Genomic DNA, 16,932 nt, shown 5'->3' on the forward strand with positions numbered 1-16,932 from the left:
TTCTCTTCTTGTCATGAGGTGTGTTTGGGACCAGGACTCTTTTCGGAGAAGAGATTCCTTTTCTATGGCATGTTTTTGCATCTTGACATTTTCTTATCTGGTGTTTCCTCATTGGTACCAGTTGTGGAATTTCATCTTTGGATTCAACTGTCATTTTAAATTGGGTTTTACTGTAAGTGTTTTTCTCTCAGGTCCTCTGCTGGAAATCCACCCATTTTACATGCCACGTTAGGACTCTGCAGCCGCCTTCTCCTATTGCTTTGACTTTGGCTTTTCTTCCTCTGCTTTGGTTTTTCACGATCCTTCTTTTTCTTTTTTCTTCACTTCTTTTCCTTTAGACTATGAAAGGGAAAGCGACTTCTGGGTTTTCATGTGTGGGAGGGTCAAGCTTTCCCACTTTTCTGCAATTTTTCATGACAAAAATGATATTTGCAACGGTGTGCTGAATCTGCATTCTAGTGTGACCAATGGGTACATCACTGCAAGAACCATTTCCAAAATGTTTAAGATAGTTCCACCTGTGGTGCCATTGATCACTTTTGATGAAAGCGTGGCTGAAATGTTTACAGACACTGGGACTGGAAGAAACCTTTGAAAAAAATGTTTCCCTATGTATGAAGATAAAAGCCACCTAATTCTTTCATCAGTGAGGAAGAAAAGGAGGAAGTCAAAACTGCCCACCAGGCAGAGCTTGGCTTCGCTGGTTTCATATTCCATTTTTAAAGTTCAAGAAGGAATAATCCAAGAGATGGTTTTAATTTCATGCTTATTTGAAAGCTTTCTATAGAAACATTCTGTCTGTTTAGTGGATCTGAGTTCATTATTGGTAAGTAAACAGATTTCTAGAAATCTGATCAGATATCATGAGGCAAGGACACTTTCTTAGTTCTTCTGGAATTTCCCATGATACCACCATTTTATTCCCATTTAAAAGCAACCCATATCATATTTTTCTGGACTTGCACTGTGCCAACGGAGTTCACATGCCTTTCTAACCTGCACTTTGTTCAGTGACTCCTTTGTGTCTGGGTCTGCTGGAGTGGAGGTGGAGGTTGCAGGGGTGGCTAAGGCCCAGGGCGGGGAGAGGCTGAGCCCTCCATTTGGTTTTTGCCTCCTGCAGATGCATGCAGGGATCCCAGGCTCTGGTTGCTCCAGTGCACATGAATTTAAACACGTTAATTTAAAAACAAGAAGTACTAAATCAGATTCTAAAGCAACCAATGTCTAATTATGTTGAACATGTTTACTTTGTGTGCTTTCCTTCACTTATTTTTTTTAAAATTTCATGCTGTTGAATATTAAGTGGAAAATCAAAACTTTAAAACTTTGTATAGCTAAGTCAGTAGTATGCTTTCAGAAAACGACTTATTAGATGATTATTCATGGTTTTTCTCTAGTGATATTCTATTAAGATAGGAGAGCAGATGAATTCCAGTCATTAATGGAAATCTGAACACTAAAAAAATCCTTAAGCTTCTTATTATTTTTCTAACAAGACACTTAGCAAATGCTAACAGTGCGGAACTCAATTCTGGGATAGGACAACTTGTCATTATTGATGTGTCTTAACATTCAGGACAACCCAATGAGTAGACATTTGTTTTCACTGGAATGAGCACTGTTGGGTACTATGAATTACCTGAATGTGTAGTGAAAATAAAGAGTGGCTAGGAATTTTCTATATAACAATGTATACTACAATGGAGACTGGTTCACACAAAGAGAAGCAGGGTTTTCCGAGAGATCAGGTGAATCTTCAGGACTCCATCAGTAACCACCTTAATCCATTTATCAATGAGGGAGGTCCAGTGGATGCCTATACATTAAATATTGTCTTCTCATGGGGAGGGAGATTATATGTTAGGTTAGAACATACAATGTATAGTCCTGTGGTCAACATATTCTTTCAGAGAATGAACACTACGTACATACTGAATAGAGAGTAAAATCCAAGCACACATGTTACAGAATCTAAAGAAATCAACCTTTCCTTCTGTAACTGTCAGTGAATTCCCAGAGCTAAAGGAAACAGAGACTGGTCTGGATTTCTCTATGGCTGCACAGATTCACTTCTGAAGAATAAAATCACCTACCTGGAATAATATTGGTATTGAAGGTCCACGTTAGTTTGGGTAATGGAATACCAGTTGCTTTACAGCTTAGTCGGAGTCGTTCTCCTTTATTTAATGACACATCTCCGGGAAGTTCCGTGAAAGTGGGAAGAACATGTACGGTCAGGCTGACAGTGTGCACATCTTCACCTGCAGCATTATTAGCAACACAGGTATAGACACCAGAATCCTCTGGCTAAAATTAAAAAAAAAAAAAATCATAGTGCTTAAGGTTTTATAGTCTTCCATCATCTTACATAAAATACATAAAATTGCAGTGCTTGTTCCTCAAGGGAGTATTCTTATATCCAGGGAATTTAAATTTCTATCTTTTAATCTAAACCATCAGCTTAGTTTTTGCATAGCACAGTATAAACCATATAGGAGCTTAAACATAAGCTTGGCCCTTACAGAACTATTGCAGTCATTTTATAGCAATAAGATTTCAGTGTACTAAACATCAAGTATAGAAAATGTTTATTAAACATCATATATATTGCTGCTCTGTCATGTGCAAGTAAAGAACAAGTAATTTTAATGACTGATAGCATCTTGGTAACACAGTTGCCTCTCTGAATAAGGTGATACCAAAGACTGTCCAAATTATTATAATTAAAAATGGTAGGGCTGGGGTTAGCTCAGTGGTAGAGTGCTTGCCTAGCATGTATGAGGCACTGGGTTCAATTATTAGCACAGCATATAAATTAAGAAAATTAAAAAAAAAAAAGAATGGGGGTTCCCCTAAAACAAAAAATGATAAGAGTAAGGGCAATATTACCTATAATTCTGAAGACTCACTTGCTAAGTGGAAAGACCAGCTCTCTTTGCTCATGCCACTGGATGGATTGGCAGCATTCCATTCAATTCTGACTCCCTTGCTTGAAACCACCTCTTCACCTGGCTTCCAGGACATCACTCTCCCCCCGGTTGCCAGCTACCTCTCTGGCTGCTCCTTCTCCATCTACTTTTGCTGCCTTCCCCTGGACATCAACTTCTTAATGTTGGCCTATGAAGGGGCTCAGTCTTTGGTCCTCTTTTCCTGTCTAACTGCTCACTTCCTTGGTGACTTCGTCCAGTGCCCTGGCTTTCAATACCACCCATATGCAGATGACTACCAGCAACTCCAGCTCAGATTTTACTTCCAAACTCCTGTTACACTGACCTCATCCCAATTCTCTGGATGTCTAGTTGATACCTGATGGCTATAGGTGGCACCAGAAGGGAAGAAAGAATTGGGGGAGTTCAGTTTTGGACACAGACTCTCAAGTCCCCTTGCCTGTTCCCATGGCACCTGTAGCTGTCACCCTCTCAGTTGATGGTTATTTCCTCCTCCAGTTGTTGATGCCTCTAAGAGATCTGAGCTATTCTCTACTTTTCTTACCAAACCCCATATGTAACCCATTAAAACATGATAGCTTCAAAGCATATGCAGCACCCTACCACTTTTTATTGCTCCTCTGCTGTCATTCTGCTCTGAGTCCTTCATTTCTCATCTGCCTCCAGACTGGCTTCTCAGCAGTTCTCCCTGCTACCATCGTGGCCGCCCTACTGCTGACGGTCTTCACGGCAGCCAATGCAACCCTTGGAAACATGAGTCAAGTAATATTGGACCCCTTTTCAACATCTGCAAGGGAGTCTGAATTTTACTGAGTAAAAGGCAAAATCGACCCATTGACCTACAAGAAAGACTTTATGTGATACGGCCTCCATTTTCCTCTGACTTCTCTTTTCACTTCCTCTCCATGTGTTCAGTGACCTCTTTTCTCTCAAATTCACTTGGCCTGTTCCCACTTAAGTTCCCTGTCCTATCAATTTTTCCTGTCTGGTGGGCTCCTTCTGTGGCTATTTGCTTGGCTATGTCACTTCCTTCAGTTCTTGCTCAAAGGTCACCTTCTCAGTGGGGACTTACTCTGTACATCCAGCTTAAAACTGTAACCTGCTCTGCTCCAACTTCTGCAAACTTCATCCCACTCTTTCCTCTTACTTTCATAACACCTTTTCCCCCCCAGGCATTGTATACATTATTTATTATTTTCATTATAATTTTTATCATCTGTCTCCTCTTTCTAGAAATAAACTTCATGAGGGCAAAAGGCTTCCATTCTTTTATTTCCTGGTAGATCCCAGTGCCTGAATCAGTGCTGGTTGTAGAGATGGGGCTGTGTACTTTTAATTGTTGAATTAATGATTTGAAGTATTAAAGTACTTATTACAGGCTTTTCCCTGTTTTTTTTTTTTTTCTTTTTTTTATTTAAGAATAAAATTTTGTTTGAGACTGATGCACCAGAGAATTTGAAATGTAAAAATTTATAATCATTCATTTATAAATGCAATCTAAATTTGCATACTATTTTTTTCAAAGGCAAACAAGGATAAATTGTATTCCCTGTAAGAGCCTCCCCACATTCACACACTTAATTGTTTTAAACTCCCAGGTTGTGATAACTGAAGCTTGAAATCAAGATTTTTATGGAAATGAAGTATTTAGAAATCTGGATCATACATATAATTATTATAGACTTCTACATATTATTTATGTCTCTCACCTGGTATTTATAAGGCACCCTATTATTGGTACTCTTTAAATGTGTGTGAGTCATTGCTATTTCTAGACCTTAGAATTAAGGTCTAGAAGAGTGATTGAGGGGCCAAATTCATAGGTATGGGGGTAATGCCCACAGAGAGATTTAGCAGTTTAAACAAGTAAGCAAAAAAAGATTTGTGCCTATTTTATCAATTCTAAAATTCACATTTTTAACTTTGATATCTCTGCAATTGGGATGTGATGTGAACATTGACTGACGGTCTGCTGTGGGTTATTTATCACTGTGCTCTTTCTTAGTGATGCATAAAATATTGACATATCTTACAGTTGATGGAAATAGATTTGAATAAACATGATGTTTGCTGGCACAGCTGATGGGGTTAGTGCCTGATGACATAGTTTGGCAAGGGCACCATGTGTGGTCACCCAAAGTCTGGACAACTGGTTAAGATTATACTCTAAATTGAATAGGACCAATTTTACCACTGTAATCTGTTCAAATTCAACCCCATCCAAACTTTCTAATGAGATTTAGGCATTTTTAAGGTTTAGGAAAAAAACAACGTGTGTACAAAGGCTCAGAAATTGATTCACACTTTAAGCATGTCCAGTATTTGCTGACAAGTGTTGGATTCTCTCAAACTACATGATGATTTTTTAATGTCATGTTTATGTACTTATATACAGATTTCTCTTCAAGTGGGCTACCACTAAAAACCCGAGGTGCTCCTGATTTCGACTATTCTACAGATCTCGAGAAGTATCACCTAAAAATACTTTAGAAACCTTAGTCTGCATAGATGCCCCAAATTTTCGTTTTCAAGTCAATTATTAGAAAAGAGTACATAAAACTCTAAACGAAAAAGCAAAACACGACTTTTTGTATTTGCTTTACAATATCTCAGAAATTCTAGTATCTTCTTTCTTTTTATCATTCCCAGACATGGTTACAAGCACAGGCTATAGCATAGACACTTAGAATTTTTCCTGATAAACATAGATTTCAATAAAAAAATAATTTTAAAAGGAGGCCATTATGAATTCTGACTGTACTATATCCTATTCCAGGAATTTAAAATAAAATGTGTATGATAAATCTTGTAACCTGAATTTATGAGTATTTTCTTTAGTTATAAAGAATATACTTTCAAACTAAATTACCAGAAGAAGGTACATTTACCTTCTGGCATAATATATCTACATATGTATATTAAACTTACCACAGCATTTTCCAAAATGAGTTCTCCATATGGTTCAGCAGTGTATTTTCCTAACAAGTTAGCTAAAAGAACATTGTCTTTTTTCCAGGTTATTGCTGGTGTGGGGATTCCATCAGCCACACACGGAAGAATGGCTTGTGAATTCTCATTGACTGTGTAATGGACTTCTGTACTTTGGATCCTGGGTGGTACTGCGAAGAGTCAAAATAGAGTCATCCAGGAAGTTGTTTTCAATATCTTTATTCACATTGAAAACTAACACACAAAAGACTGGTTTGAAGATAATTTTGCTAGAAATACTAATACTAATACTTTATAGCAAGTAAATGGATATTAAGATATTATATTAACATTAATATTAAGATATCCATATACTTGCTCTGAAACCAATCAACATTTTGATGCTAGCAAGATTTCTAATGTTTGCTGAACGTATTTATATTTCAGTTTCTGAGCAAATAGGTTGGAACTCTTTAGATTTTATGTGCCATTCTGACTTATCCATACTAGAGTTTCTTCTGCTTTTTGGAGGAAAGTAAAGCAAACAAAAAGACTTCTATGGTTGTATAATTGCTGGATTTGATCTCAGATATATATGGAGAGGATGAATTAACAACAATTTCTACAAAATACTGTAAAGTACTCAATATTGAATACTGTAAAGTGCTGTGGAAAATATTTTTTGCAGTATTTCACATATTTTACAACAAATTCAGGTAAAATCCAAACAAGACATTTAATTCACTTTTTATACTGCCACAGAGGAAACTTTTATACTGATTTCATAATTCCATACATTGTTATACCAAATACTTCCTATGACTCAAATCTAAACCCTCTGAAATTTAGGCAATATAGAGATGAAAGGACTATGTTAGTGACTAAGAAATACCTTAGTGGAGTCGGACCTAAGATATTTATTGCTAATGTAAAGACTTAAAAGTATTAAGAATCTTGGTATGAAAAGTCAAAATATACTCCCTTTCCAAATAATGAATTTTGAAATTATTCAAGCATACTTATGAGAAATGGACCATCCTAATGACTTTTTTAAAACGTGAGAGACAACAATTGGAAGTTGCTGTATAAACTTTAATATTTCACCCTTTATTTTTCTATGACTATGTGAGTAAATATACAAACATTATAGGAATGATTATACCTAAGCATTAAGATAGTTTGGAAAACACGAAAATCTATATACTGAATGGTACATCATATTCAACTCATTTTTCATTAATTTATGTTGTATTTTTATTATTTCCTTTACCTTGGTTTTCTTGGGGGTACTATTTATTTCTCTTTTGCAAGGGATTACAGAGATGCAGTATTAGTAAGCTTTTTCAGTTCTTTATTTTTCAAAAGGAAAAAAATTAAGGCTATGATTTCATAGCTGACTTTTAGATTTGACCATGTTTTAATATGCAGAGTCCTTATTTTTATTATTTTATAAGTAATCTGAAAAGAAAAACATTCGCTTTAACATACTTGTTAGCTGGAAGGTTGCTTTTTTAAGTCACCTGGGGTTGGAATTTTGACATTAAAAGTTCATTACAAATTTCTAGTTTTATTGCATTGTGGGTAGGAATTGTGGTCTAGTATTTTTAAAACTTACTAATAATTTCTTTGTTTTTTACCATATGGGCTATTTTGGTGAATTTTCTATAAATACTTGAAAACAAAGAATATTATTTATTTGAATATCAATATGCATAAATATAGTTCAATTATGTTAACTGAAATCAAGGAAGTTATTTGGAAAACTCATAAATCAGGATTTTAATGCTGGATGAATTATCTATTAAACTAAAAAGAATTCTACTTGAACTATAACTATGATGTAGTAAATTCAAATATATATTAAAAAATGAAAACAGCTTTCAAAAATTTTTTGAAAAAACTTAAAAAGCAGAAACTACTCATTAAAATAAAAATTACCTTTGAAATAGTTGTTGAAACAGTTTAATTTGCTATTGTTTCCTACCACTCACACTAATGGGGATTCTATCTGGAATCTTTTTTTGTGTGTGTGGTGCTGGGGATTGAGCCCAGGGCCTTGTGCTTACAAGGCAAGCACTCTACCAACTGAGCTATATCCCCAGCCCTTATCTTTAATCTTAAAATATACTATAAAAACTAAAATATTGCAATGGTGATTTTTAGATTTTAGTTATGTTATACAAAGGAAAAACAGGATAGTTCTTCCGTTACAAAAAACAGACAAAAGTTTTGCTATTTTAAAATAATGTATCCAGTACATTTCCAATTCCTATTAGGTTAAAACTGTTCACAACGTAGGTCATATGGTGATTAGTTTTGAGCCAACATGACTTGAACCTTCAAGAAGTAAAGCAGACGATTCATAAGAACACAAATGGCTCTCTCACAAGCCAAGGACGGATCCCAATCATCACAATGCAAAGGGATTACTGGCAGCCCATTAATTTTTCCGACAATATTAATACAATCTCTCACACATGTATGTTCACACAAAAGTAAATATAGCCATAGAAAACAGATTTGAAGGGCATGTGCACCTACCCCCACCCCATGCATACACTATGGATTTCTGATTTTACATGCTTTTGAATTCCATCATATTTGCCCTTGGTGGTCTTTTCTCACTGATATGCAGAAGGCTGAAAGGATCCACGTTAAACAACCTACCATGGACGGTGAGCTTGGTGCTCATGCTGCTGGATCCTGCCACATTTGCTGCCATGCACATGTACTGACCAGTGTCCTCCGGCTGAGCGAAGGCTATCTGCAGAGCTCCAGAGCTGAGGATGTGCTGGCGGATGGACTCCACCACGGCATGCCCATCTTTATGCCACGTGACGTCAGGCGGTGGGACGCCATCTGCCTCGCACTGCAGTGTGATGGGCTTGTCCGCGGCAATCACATGATCCTTCGGCTGAGTGTTAATGACTGGTGGAACTGAAAGACAAAAAGTTTTTATGAATATCCATTATTTATGGCAAAGTATGTCGTTTGTGCTTACCATTACATGCTGTACCTGTAAGGAGAGAGTCTATTCAGAATTTTTCAGGCTGCTAGAGCACATAATAATCTGGTTACTTTTGGAATGCTTAGATACAGTTCATTACTTAATGTGTTTGTCTCTTAATGGAGCTTATATCAATAATTTTAATCATTTAGTGAAGAAAAATCTCACATCTGAAATCATTCTTTTGTATGATCTCTACACTGATGAAATAAATGAACCCTTTTGGGTCCTAATCCTACTTGAACTCAGTTGCATTCAACAAGCTGTCCACACTCTTCTTGAAACACTGTCATTCTCTCAACCTCCATCTAGCTGTCCTCTTTTTTTTTTTTTTTTTTTGGACAGGGGCTCATTGTGTCACCAGGCTGGTCATCAGTTTGTGGTCCTCCTGCCTTGATATTCCCAGTAGCTGGGATTAAGATGTGTGTGTGTGTGTGTGTGTGTGTGTGTGTGTGTGTGTGTGTGTATTGTTCTTGTGTCCTCTCCTGTATCAGACTTCTAAACAATGCACTATTACTATTCCCTGACCCTGTCTTTAGCAATCTTTTCTGTTTACATTCTCTTTTCCTAGGTGATCTCATCCAGTCTCCTGGATTTAACACTAATTCCAAATATTTATTTTACACCATAAATGGCCCCTGAGCTCCAATACATATACATACTCAACTCTCTAGCTGATAGCTCCACTAGGATTTTAAATAGTTTCCTATGTTTAACATGATTAGACAGAAACCACCATTTCTTTCTTCCAAAACCAGTTCTTCCCTTTGCATTCCCTTGTGGCACTATCATCTACTCCCGAGCTCAACCCTGAACCCCAAGAAATATCATTAATTCTTCCCTTTTGCTAACTTTCAATTAATTTATCAGCAATCCTGACCATTATACCTCCAACTCAAGCTTAAATCCATTACTTTTCCCATCATTCCTGCAAGACATCCTTGCTCCCTCTCCTAGACCTCATATAATACCTTACCTTGACAAATGTATCCATTCTTCTAGCTCCGGTCTTGTCCGTTTTCTAAACTGTCATCTCCATAGCAGCAGCAGGTCTTTCCAAAACCAAGTCAGAATCCTGGCTGAAGCTCTCTAAGACTTCCCACTGCACAGACTGAAACCTAACTTCCCTTGGGTCCATCCCACTCTGCATGCACTGGCCCTCTTGCTTGGCTGATCTTCATCTTTTGCCTGCCTTCCTCTTGTGCACCACTGTCTGGCCACATGGCATGCTTTCTTTTATCCATCTGCCCTGTCTTGGGCTCACTGCACATCTGCCTTCTGTCCCATGGACACTGTCAATCTGCCCTGGCTCATCCTAGCTCACCACTCACTCGTCAGCTTAAATGTTCCCCATGTCCATGCCCCAAAGAAGCCTTGTAAACCCTAATCTAAAAACATCATTATTTCACTTTAGTAGTATATTATTTTTCTTCTCCATTAAAATATAAACACCAGAAGAGAAAGAACATGCCTGTAATGCTTAATGTGTTTCCAGTTATTGAGACTGAATAAACTTTGACAAATACAAAGAAATTGAATTTACAATCTGCAGGAAAGTAAGCTTGACTCTATTCACTAATTCACTATAAGAAAGTTGTGCTACAAGAAAATTCAAAATCTACTAATTCAAATTTGGTACCTTGAAAGCTCATTCCAAATCACTTCATATTCACAAAAAGAGTGCATGCAAGATAAATAAATTATATCAAGAAAATATCAGTTAAATATGAAAAAAACCCTGCTTTGTCTTTTGAATAATTTTTCCATCAAGTTAGTTTAACAGCAGTTTTTTTTAAAAAAATCTATTTTAAAATTCAGTGTTTCATAGCATAGCCAAGGTAGTAGTGTAGAAAAAATAGTTTTAAAACCATGCAAATATATGCTACAATGAAATACAGTATAGTTGCCCCTCAATCCATACCTGAAACCAAGAATGGTACTAAAGTCCACACATCATGCTTTTCCCATACACACATACCTATGATAAAGTTCAATTCCTAAATTAGGAAGGGATTTACAGTAACTAGTAATAAAATAGGACAGTTAAAATAATATACTATAATAAAAGTTATATGAATGTGATCTCAAAATATTTTCCTGCTCTTTAATATTTCACATAAAGGTGGCATTTTATGGCTCTCTCTGGCATATCTGAATAGCCGATATCACTACTGTTGTTCTTTCCGGCCCTTATTAAATAAAATAAAGGTTTCTTGAACACAAGCACTGTGATATTATGACAGATGACTGGTAACTGAAGACAACTGCTAAGTGACTACTACTTGGGTAGTGTGCATCACATTGGGATGCTGGACAGAGGCAATTCAAGTTACAGGTGAGATTTTATCATACTACTTGGAAGGAAGTATAATAAAACTTATGGATTATTCATTTCCAGAAATTTCCACTTAACATTTTCAGACCATGGTTGACTGTAGGCAACCAAAATTATGGAAAGCAAAATCATAGTTAAAGAAGTGACTTCTGTACCCAGTGAAGTTTGATGCAAGTTAAAATTACAATGAGCACCTTAGTTTTCTTATACAAACCATGTGAAAAAAATTAAGAACTTTAAACTTTCTTCTTCATAAAGGTAAGAGGAAATCAAATAGGATAAAGTGAAAAAAAAACCAGGATCATGCAAACCAAGAATGGGTGAAAGGCACTGGTTTAGAAATAATGATATTTAGTATATGTTGCCACAAATATCTTTGAAGACAGATGCACTAGTCAGGTACCTTGGACATTTAACTTGATTTTCCCCAAGGCTGTGCCAGCTGGGTTCTGAGCCACACACATGTATGTGCCAGCATCCTCTCGAACAGCTCTGGAGATCTGCAGGCTACCACTAGGAAGAACTGCATGACTTTTGCCTATATCATGGTTAACAAAAGAAAAGTGAGACAAAATTTCATTTAAAAAAACTGTACTCACTTCTGAATTACAGAACACTGAACATGCTGAGATTTTCATGATAGAAACAGTGGTAGTACCTGCAGTAATCACATTGATGCCTTCCTTCTGCCAAGTAATGAAAGGAGTAGGCGTCCCTGTTGCTTCACATGGTAGCAAAATGGGGTTGTTTAGAATGACATCTAGTTCACTTGGCTGGGGCTGAATGATTGGAGACTCTTAAAAAACCAATCAACAAAACGAATAGCACTAGTCAGTGGCAAAAACGTCTACCATGGTGATAAGCTGAAGTATACCCAAATCTCTCATTCCTAAGTATTGATTTGTTTGAATAAGAGAAAAGTAAAGATTGGTCACATTACATTCTTTGAGTCAAGCTAGCTATGATACAGTTTGCATTAGAACTCCATTTGAAGACTAGAAGCAGAAACAAATTACACAAGTCCAGGAAGAAAATAATTTGGGGTTGTTCATGTCATTTTTTTTATCTGTATGTCTTTTTTAATCTATTGAAAAATATCTTTCAGACTTTCACATACCAAGATATTGCTGTGGTTTATAGTTCTACATAGTACCATCTTTCAAGAATTAACATGACTTAAACATCACAAAGCAAACATATAGACAAATAGACCCTCAAACCCAGCAAGACTTTTTTCTTTTTGGTGCTGGGGATCAGAACGGGGGCTTTGCACATGCTAGCAAGAGTTCCCCCACTGAGCCCACACAGCAAGCTTTTAGTGAGTAAATAACCTTTCCTACCTTGGACACGAAGGGTCACGTGTCGGTGAGCAGAACCAGCTGCATTCCTAGCAACACAAGTATATCTTCCCGCATGATTTAATTGGGAGGAAAATATTTCAATTGCTCCTAAATAGGAAAAAGTTTTAATGTATAGTGCATCTTTGTTTTTCTAGTTCAATAAAATGTCTCCCCCATACACACCTTGCATAGTGGTGCTGGGCTTATATTCATATATTCAAATGCCCCCTGAAGTGTTCAGTACAGTTCTTTTAAAATTATTATTAATAGTTTTATTGAGGCATACTTTACATAACATAAAAATCACTAATTTAAATGTACAATTTGATGATTTTTTATTATATTTATAGTTGTATAACTATCAAATGTAACTTTAGAACATTTCCATCCCCACAAAATGAATCCTGATGTTTATTTACAGTCACTCCCTGCTTCAACCCCAACCCTAGACCATTAAGAATCCCTTTCCTGCCTTTACAGATTGGTCTTTTCTGAATACATCATGTAAGTGGAATTATATGCCTGCCTTTACTGAGAGCATGAAGTTTTTGAGGTTCATTTGTAGTAGGCTACATCAATATTTTGTTAACTTTCCCTGCCAGATATGGCATATCACATTTTATTTATCCATCCACTAGTTGATGGACATTGTGTTTTTGACTACTGTGAATGATGCTGTATGACCATCGGCATACAAGTCTTTGTGCAGACAAATGTTTTCACATCTCTGGAGTAGACATCTAGGAATGGATTGGCTGGGTTTATGGTAACTGTTTCACATTTCCAGAAAGTTCTAAACTGTTCTCTTAGCATAATACTTGATGATTATGTTAGAGGGTAGCTAGCTTATATTTTATGATTTGAATTGTTACCCATGAATATAGGTTTCTGAGACAGTCAAAATATTTTTCCTTTAAAGCAAAGTTGTATCCTGAGATGCCACTCTTACCACCACTATGAAAAAAGAGTCAACTATAGCATCCAAACTTTCTTGTCTTGAATCATAAAAATCTTAAAAGCAAGAGCCCTAATTTTTAGTCTCTGGAACTTAAGAGTATATAGCCTGTCCTAGGGACTAAATGTTTTTTAAACAAACATAACTCACAAGTAAGGAGAAGAATTGGCTAACTCTCAGGTTTAGCATACATGCATAAATATACTAGCTTATTTCATTCAGATCAATTCATTTTTTTTTTTTCTGGACTCCTTTTTCCTCTTCTTTTCCCTAGCTCCCCTTTCTAATTGGACTGTATTTTTCCAGATGCATCAGTTTAGCAATGCAGGCAGATTTAATTTTTTTATTCTGGAGCAACAAAAGGCCAGGGAAGGCCCCCCATTAATAATGAATCCAGTTGAGAGATGTGAAATCACTGAGCTTGGTCTTACCTGAGGACAGAATTCGATAGCCCTCTCCCCTGGGAAGCAGTCTTATACCATTTTTGGTCCAGTGAATCGAGGGAAGAGGAACGCCAGAAGCAGTGCAGGTGATCACTGCTGGGGCCTGTCTGGTTATCAGGAATTCTGTAGGCTCATCAGCTATGGAGGGTGGAACTAGAACAATAACAACAGAAAGAAAGAAAACCACATGGTTCCAGCTCTTACACACTCCCAAAGCCTATTTATCTATACCCTAGGTGAGTGGAAAAGAAAGCCCTCTTGGGAAGGAGCGGAACAAGGAAGGGAAACCATCATAGTAACTTCCCACTCCTTCGCTAGGCCAGTTCTACCTTGGACAGTGAGATCCACGGTCCTCTGGTCCATCCCAGCATCATTTGTCACAGTGCACTGGTAGGTTGAAGAGTCGTCCACAGAAGGGGAAAGGATTACTAGTGAACCTGAAGAGAGCAGCCTAGAAAAGACATTTGAAAGCATGAGTGCCTGTACATCATTCCTACACAATTTTCCAGTGGGTTCACCATGGTTCTGTGTTGTGAATGGAAGGACATGCAACTCTCCTTCCTGTTTAAATGAGCACTATTTCTTGGGTGGTCACTGTGTGTACTGAAGATTAAATTTATATGGCAAGGACCCTCAAACTTGATATTGATGGGAAGCAGTGGCTGGAAGGCTTGTCTGAAGAGGGAATTTTGGATTTTTTGAATTCATATATCATGATTGACCTTGCTCTCCTAGGAGAAATAGAATGTAATGAGCACATCAATGGAAATCACTATTTACTGAGCATTGAACATATTCCTGGCCCAATGTGAAATACTTTATGTGAATTGTTTCTAAATTGCACAACAGCTTTGTAGCTTTGTTATTTCTAGTACCAAATGGGTAGCTACAGGTCTGTCTCATTCCTTTCCTTACTTCACATGTCTCCTTACATGTGATGCCTCTCTTGGATGTGTACAATACATACAGAGGATGTGTATGTGTGCTCACACACACAAAGTTCCCATACAGTATGTGTCTGTACATGTAATATCTCAGTAGCCTTTTTCTTAACCTCAACACTTAAACAATCTGGATCATATCAAATGTTTAGGAGGTTTACTAAATACCCATATAGTTTACAATTGAAAATAAATCTAATGTGGCAATTTTCTTCCCCCTCCCTCCCTCCCTTCTTTTCTTCCTTCCTCCTCTCCCTTTCCCCCTCCCTCTTCCTCTGTCTTTCTTGGTACTGCAGAATGAACCCAGGAGCAAGTAACCACTGAGTCACATCCCAGCCTTTTTATTTTTTATTTTGAGACAAAGTCTTGCTAAATTTCTTAGGGCCTCACTAAGTTGCTTGAGGCCGGCACTGAATTTGTGATCCTTCTGCCTCAGCCTCCCAAGTCACTGGGACTACTGGTGAGCGCTAGTATACCTGGCTAAAGTAAAGTGACCATTTTCATATTTCAAACTGTCTACTGATAGAATATAATGATTTGGTTTAATGGAAACATTTGATGTGCTTAATCCATTTTCCACATGATGGACACTTAAAGTCCCCTGCCTAAAATTAGAATGTGAGAAACAGATGATAGAATTTCAGTGGAAGCACTCCTGGTTTCCTATTTCCCTGTAAATCAGAAATGACTTTTGTCAAGGAGATCTACGAGCACATATATTTCTAACATTATAGCAAAACCTTTGACAGGATTAGCTCGACTTAGATAAAGGAAATGACACTCACCTAAGACGTCAGAGATTCCCAGTGATTTAAAGTTTAGCCTTTAAAAACACATATGGTCATATTATGAGCTACATCAGGAAAGCTGGAGAAATGCACGACATTGGAGAAAATGCTGTTTTTCCTCTCCACTCAAGCTGCCAAATATCTACATTGTATTTCAAGGTATAAACTTTGATTTTTATTCTACAACTACAGCTCCCATTTACTTTTATGGAGTATTTTTCCTTTCATATTAAATAGTGTTTATATCCTTTGTCTTTATAAAATTTCAAAAGGTGATAAATGAATAATGTGGGATAAAAATCTAATCCTACAGACCTTGCTGATGGTCACCCACAGGGTTTGTGTATAGCATAGTTGCACCCATAATTCAGAAAAAGATTTTCAGTTGTAAAATTAATTCCATATTAAGGAAAAAGATTTTCTACATACTAGCTATTTCTTCAAACTTTATATGCTTTGATAGAGTTAAAATGTTAGTTCTTTTAAAAAAATTATGTTTCTATATGGCAGGTAGGATTATTCAATTAAACTGCTTTTACCACAGATGTTCAGTGAGAGAAGTCAGGCACAGGAAGACAAATCCTGCATGTTCTCACATATTTGTGGAAGATAAAAAAGTTGATATAGAAGTAGAGAATAAATTAGTGGTTACCAGAGCCCGGGAAGGAGTCAGGGACGCAGGTGCAGGGAGGAGGTTTAATGGATACAGATGTGCAGTTTGATTGGAGGAATATGGCTGATGACACTTAATTGAATATTTCAAAATAGCTGGGAGAGAAGATTTTGAATGTTCTCAATACAAAGAAATTATGTATGTCTGAGGTGATAGATATGCCAATTACCCTGATCCGAGTATCACCCATTATATGTATGTATTGAAATGTTGCATTTTACCCCATAAATATGTACAATGACCATGTGTCCATTAAATATAAAAATACATGAAAAATAAATTATCCTTACCTGTATGAATTCTGATTTTGGTCCACATTAAGAAGGTGTCCATTTTTCCTCCAATTGATTGATGGTTTTGGTATTCCAGTAGCCTCACAGGCAAGAGTAACTTGGACATTGACCGTTACAGTTATGTTGGTAGGGCCCGGAGCAATGGACGGAGGAACTAAAACAATGTCACCAAGTAAGAGGAAGACACTTTCAACAAGTAGTACGCCATTCAGTTCCGCTGAACTCAAATCAGTCATTAGTAACTTGCCTCACAGTTAGGAACAGACAAGCCTCTTGAACAA

The 16,932-nt window shown here is 36.9% G+C and overlaps 1 protein-coding gene across 1 annotated transcript in view; it reads right to left on the minus strand.

Annotated features, from left to right (window-relative positions):
* The window catches only part of HMCN1 (hemicentin 1), a 410,617-nt gene that overhangs the window by 47,298 nt on the left and 346,387 nt on the right, over window positions 1-16,932 (minus strand). Inside the window, exons 75-83 of the mRNA XM_079108039.1 lie at window positions 16,649-16,805; window positions 14,286-14,407; window positions 13,945-14,109; window positions 12,559-12,666; window positions 11,877-12,014; window positions 11,622-11,756; window positions 8,544-8,813; window positions 5,877-6,067; window positions 2,094-2,307 (exon numbers count right to left, since the gene is read on the minus strand). Coding sequence (XP_078964165.1) covers window positions 2,094-2,307; window positions 5,877-6,067; window positions 8,544-8,813; window positions 11,622-11,756; window positions 11,877-12,014; window positions 12,559-12,666; window positions 13,945-14,109; window positions 14,286-14,407; window positions 16,649-16,805 — 1,500 coding nt within the window. The remainder of the gene's footprint in view (window positions 1-2,093; window positions 2,308-5,876; window positions 6,068-8,543; window positions 8,814-11,621; window positions 11,757-11,876; window positions 12,015-12,558; window positions 12,667-13,944; window positions 14,110-14,285; window positions 14,408-16,648; window positions 16,806-16,932) is intronic.

Source organism: Sciurus vulgaris (genome assembly GCF_902686455.1).
Source record: "Sciurus vulgaris genome assembly, chromosome: 12".
NCBI lineage: Eukaryota > Metazoa > Chordata > Mammalia > Rodentia > Sciuridae > Sciurus > Sciurus vulgaris.